General features: G+C 39.4%; 1 protein-coding gene across 1 annotated transcript; it reads right to left on the reverse strand.

Annotated features, from left to right (window-relative positions):
- Window positions 1-395: 395 nt before the first annotated feature.
- On the reverse strand, window positions 396-4,939 carry LOC101860199. Its single transcript, XM_005108364.3, has 2 exons — window positions 4,819-4,939; window positions 396-2,941 (listed from the first exon to the last, which is right to left on the reverse strand). The coding sequence occupies exon 2, from the start codon at window positions 2,897-2,899 to the stop codon at window positions 2,321-2,323; it is 579 nt and encodes a 192-aa protein (XP_005108421.1). The 5' UTR covers window positions 2,900-2,941; window positions 4,819-4,939; the 3' UTR covers window positions 396-2,320.
- Between the last annotated feature and the right edge of the window lie 382 nt (window positions 4,940-5,321).

The following is a 5,321-nucleotide window of genomic DNA, read 5'->3' on the forward strand; positions in this document are numbered from 1 at the left end:
AGTGTTGGGAAAAAGTAAGACCAACAGACAGAAACGACAGTGGAGAAGTAAAGTGGGATCTCCAAGTGGCACCCTCCAATCACCCCCAGAGAGACAAGAAGACCAACAATGGAACAGTTTTTAGTTTTAGTAAGAGTTTTATGGCATTTGCAACACAATGGTCACATAATTGCCGAAGATAATAGGTGTTACAAGAGAGTAAAAAACACAAAAATAAAAGTAGGAGAGATTAGGACGATAGATGTCGAAGATTGTAGGAGCTACAAGAGAGAAAAAAAACACACAAAGAAAGAAGTAGGGGAGATAAGGACCATAGATGTTTGATAGGAAAGAAGGAAACAAGATAACAACACATAGGTATATTTCTGCACAAATATTATAAAACAAAAAGGCCATTTTTTTTTCAATCTCATCAGATTTATTTCTGTCTTTACCATGAGGTTCACACCAAGACTGAACAGATTCTTTCCAGACCGGACGAAAACACTGAGTATGAAACAAAAACACTGCAAACATCATATGTCAAGTCAGTCTTGCATAGAAAACATGTTGCAGGTCTTACAACAATGAACTTTGGATGACATTTTCAAGCCAAACTCATCAAAGACAACACCGAAAGACTCACGTTATTTCTAAGATGAATCCAATAGGTTATCATCAAGTGAATTATTCAGCAATACAACACACTGACACTACATACATATATACACACATCAGAACTGACACAACACATCAGATCTCTTCCCTCACATTATATCATGTAAACAAGTTTTTGTTTCATTCCAGTTTTTCAAACTCTTCACATGTCATGCTAGCAAAACAGTTTGCTGATCCACGTTATTTCTAAGATGGACATTTGCAACTATTTCAAAGAAAGCATTATAAGAACATGAATAATACACCACTCCGTATGTGTCTCAAATCAAATTTCAGTTTGGAAAAAACAACTTGAGTCAATGTTATGCACTGCAATAGAAATGAGTTAATCCACGTTATTTCTAAGATGGACATTTGTCACTTACTAAACAGATGCATTTTTATACATTGTACTTTCAAATGATTAGATGTCTTCCTTATCAGATGTTTGATATACAACATTTAATAGTTAGTTTCATTGTATTTATTTCCAAGTAATATGTTTAATTAATTATGTACCATTAATTATAAACTCAGTATTGAATCAAATCCAATTAAATCACCAAGGTCACTCATTTGACAGAGCACAACATCCCATTAAAAGACCTAACAGTTACCAACCAAAATACAATTCATTTAACAATACATTGTTATTAATTTGGTTACTTCCCTTGATTTAAAACTTGGATCCAACCTATCATCCTCTAACATAACTAAGGCTGCCTGCAAAGTTTGAAACTTTCACCTTTTCCTTCATTTATGAAATGACGTTTCTTAAATAAGAAATACATTTCTTTTCCATCACAATACATGTAATGAAGTGTTAAAAAAAAAAAAAGGACAAAGCCATCTGCTACAGCAGAGAGAACAGAACTGTCCCTGAAGTGTCTGAGACAACAAGAAATGATACTTTCAGAGAGTAAATAATAATTCAACACACTTCTATTAAGATTCTTTTCAAAATTATTGATTTACAAATTGCGCAGTATGGGCATCAGATCAGTCTGATCATGAAATTGTCAAGCTTGTTGTTAGGGAACACAAGTTTTATGTTGACTCGTTATAATGATCAGAAATTCACTAACAAGATCAGATCACAAATTCATTATTTTTCTTTAAAACATTGCTGCCTAAGTCAAGTTATAGGCACAGCTGGGAATATACAAATTTACAGTCAGAATAGAGCAAACTTTTCCATTTCTAAATCTTTACCTGAAGCATAGACCAAAGTAAAAAGCATTTTAATTACGTGGTCATTTTTAAAGCACACATAATGTCACTTTGCTAAGATACATTTCAGTTCTTTTTTAACTGTTCTCACATTCAGTCAGAGATCACGCATTTTTCTGTTCAAGTCAAGAGGAACACACTGTGGTTTAAATGTCACGTTATCGTGCAGACAGATTTGTTGCTGGGCGCAGCATCAGTTTGGTTGCCGGGGGCGGCGACTCGTTTGTGCAGGTTGGCAAGCTTTACGTCACGTTCACCAACGTCTACGTCAAAAGCTACCACAGGTCCTTGCAAGTCCAGAGTCGAGTCTTTCATTTTCATCATTGGTTATTGCAACACGGTATTGCTAATGGTATGGCGAGGATTCAGAATAATCTCAGGCGGCTCGCGGCAGACTGCTCGGGATTTAGCGAGTGTGGTTTACAGATTCAGCAAAGTCTTATCAATGTCTCATTTATCCTCTCTCTTGGTCCGAGCGGAGATCTTTGTAGTATATCTCGGTGCCCACGATTCTCCCGTCCTTCATCACTCCGCCCATCGGCAAGCAGCCGACTTTCTGGAACCCCGGGATGCTCTCGATGATTTTGATCATGGCTGTGTTGTTGCTGAACGTGTCGCAATAAATGCCCATGAAACCAAGTTCTTTTGCAAACTGAACACATTTGTCCATACAGAAGGTACCGAGACGGCAACCCCTCTGGTTTTTCTTCACGACGATGAAGGGATCAGCCACCTGGCAACCCCGGGAGTATTTGCTGATGGCCAAGATGAAAGCAGCCACCATCTCCCCAGAGTCTTTGTCCATCACGGCAAACTGGAAACCATCGCTGATGTCCTCCAGAAATTCTTTCTCATCTGCATACTCGTCAGCGCCGAAGCCCTGCCCAGACTGGGCGGCCTCTTGAACGAGGATGTACGTCTCGTGTATCTGCAGCTCAGTCATGGCATCCACGATCACGTGACGCCCATCCACCAGAGTTGTGGAGTAAGGCACCACAGAAGCAGACATCTTGGAGTACTCCTTGAGCAGCATTGTCAGTGCGTTGTGTACGGTGTACCAGTACCAGGAAAAATTCTGAAAATAGACAAAAAAAAGGCAACACATTAATCAACATGCCTTCTAAAATATATTGCAAGAATGTCTATAATTTAATATGAAAAGAAACATCACTCAGACAAATATGCAAATGAGATCTGGAGTAGATTGGGAAACAAAAAGAACATTTCCCTGATCATATTTCTCATTTGAATACATTACCTTAGAAAGCACACCAGGTGTACAGTTCAGTCTCCACAAATGAGGGGATTGATTTGCATAAAATCACCTGGTAGTTAAAGTATTTTTATGACTCAACTACATGAACTTTATCTCAGAGGTCATCTGGTCAACAGAAAACTTCAAGTCAACAGAAAACTTTTATTCCTAGTTATAACTCTGCAAACTGACCATCAGTTAACAGCTTTTACACCAAAACTGCACTATGGGCAAAAAACAAACAATCTACCAAACTAACAACTACAACATGCAAGTCATTCTGCTTCAACTATAATCCTACAGTTTGTCAATATTTACTTTTGCTAAATAACACTACGATCCTTTTCCAAATTTGCGAAGAGAGTTCAAGTAGAACTCAATTTACCCCCAATAGATGCAACAACAAAATGAAGAGGAAAAAAAGAAATTTACAAAACGTATTCATCTAGACAATCTAGATCTACTGTTTTGTACATTTCCTACACACAGTTTGTTTACTGTTTACATCAGCACTAAAGATAATCCTCTTTTCTATTTGGTCCGCGCCTAGTTGGGAATGTTATTGATCTTCGGCGACTCCCGGCTTGAGGGGGGGAAAAACGAGAACTTTCCAGTGAGTCATCACAACTCAACAACACCAAGCAAGCCACGCGAAGGTTTCATCAGAAAACCGCAACCCTCCCTTCTCGCTCTGTCGGATCGATACCAATCGCGTTACATGACAGTTCAGTGAAAGCTGACTCCACAAGCCTTTCTTATGTAAATATTCCTAAAAGTAAGACTAAATAATAATAAAATGAATATTTGTGGGGAACTTAAAATAAGATATCTAGATCTAGAATCTAGATCTACCTCTAGACTATAACTGCAAGCTGCCAAATTCTTTCTCCCTTCCACGTACAACGACTTAGTTTTATAGTATGTCAAAAGAAGCATCTATACTGTTAATTAACCCTACAGTGCCAGTATCAGAACGCACGAATGCCGAATAATATAAAACTTGGAGCTTTTCTCGATGATGTGGCTGTTTACTTCACCCCACCCCCATCACCGTTCCCTCTCTTCGCAACAAAGTTTTCTCTCTAAGATAAAAGCATTTTAACATTTGATTAGTCATTGCTGAGCCTTTAAAGCTGGAACACTGACAAATCGCTTGTCAGTGCCATAATACGAGGATGCATAAATTATAGAGTCGGATTTCTGCCTACTCTTTTTACCTCTTTTTTTTTCTCTTTAAATTTTTGCACACCCTGTAGCAAAGAGAAGCTTGATAAGCAGGCGGGCTCGACTCCTGAGCGACCTATTGACCTCACAGCCTTGGCCTACTTCGCTCACCGAATTTTGGAAACATGCAACGAAACGTTTGAGAGCAAGAGAATCCAAGCGGCGCGTTTATTTAGAATCTAAAAGTTCTTTGGGTTTTTTGTTTCTCGTTTTTTTTCAAAGCCATTTTAAAAGTCTGACTTACAAGATGATCTTACAAAATAAGTTTACGTAGCATTTAATTCAAGTTCAGCAAGGCCGAGAATAATGCAATGGAAAAGCAACCATAAACAACATCAAAGTACGGGCATCAGCGTTTGTAGCAATATCAAAAAGAACCACGGTACCTTGCATTATTGCTTAGAAGTATTATAAGCAACAACAAAAAAAAAACAACTTAAAAAAACCCCATTAGAACAAGTAAGACTACTTACCAATAGCAAAGCAGTAAAATTGCCGGCGAGTTAACTTCCAAGACAATCCTGTTGATGAATCTCTACAATTTTTCGTAGCGGTGTGTATTCTATAGAAGCAGAATGATTGTACTACAATCGCTTGCGCAGGCAGAGGATTTATAGTACGCGAGCCCGCTTCGCCGCGAAAAGGGGCGGGGCTACTCTCTGCGAATCTGAATTTTGATTGGCTGGTAGGCTGAATGGCTCTGGAAAAGTGGGTCAGATATCGGTAGGGGAAAATTGGGACAAGCCCCGGCTGGAGAAGTGTCGTCTTTTCATCAACAAACCCGTGGTGTTTACTTTTGGTCCAGCGGCCAGGCGGCCTCGCTGATACCGCCGTTACCCCTTTGGATGTCAGGCAACTCCGCGAAGCTGTGTTGACTCGCGCGAAGCTCTGGACTGTTTATGTGGGGACTGTCGCGCGAAGCTCTGGACTAGTGGAGACTGTTGCTCGAAGTGGAACGAGTATGCCTTCGCCCCTA

The sequence above is a fragment of the Aplysia californica genome, unplaced genomic scaffold, assembly GCF_000002075.1.
Source record: "Aplysia californica isolate F4 #8 unplaced genomic scaffold, AplCal3.0 scaffold00683, whole genome shotgun sequence".
NCBI classification, from domain to species: Eukaryota; Metazoa; Mollusca; class Gastropoda; order Aplysiida; family Aplysiidae; genus Aplysia; species Aplysia californica.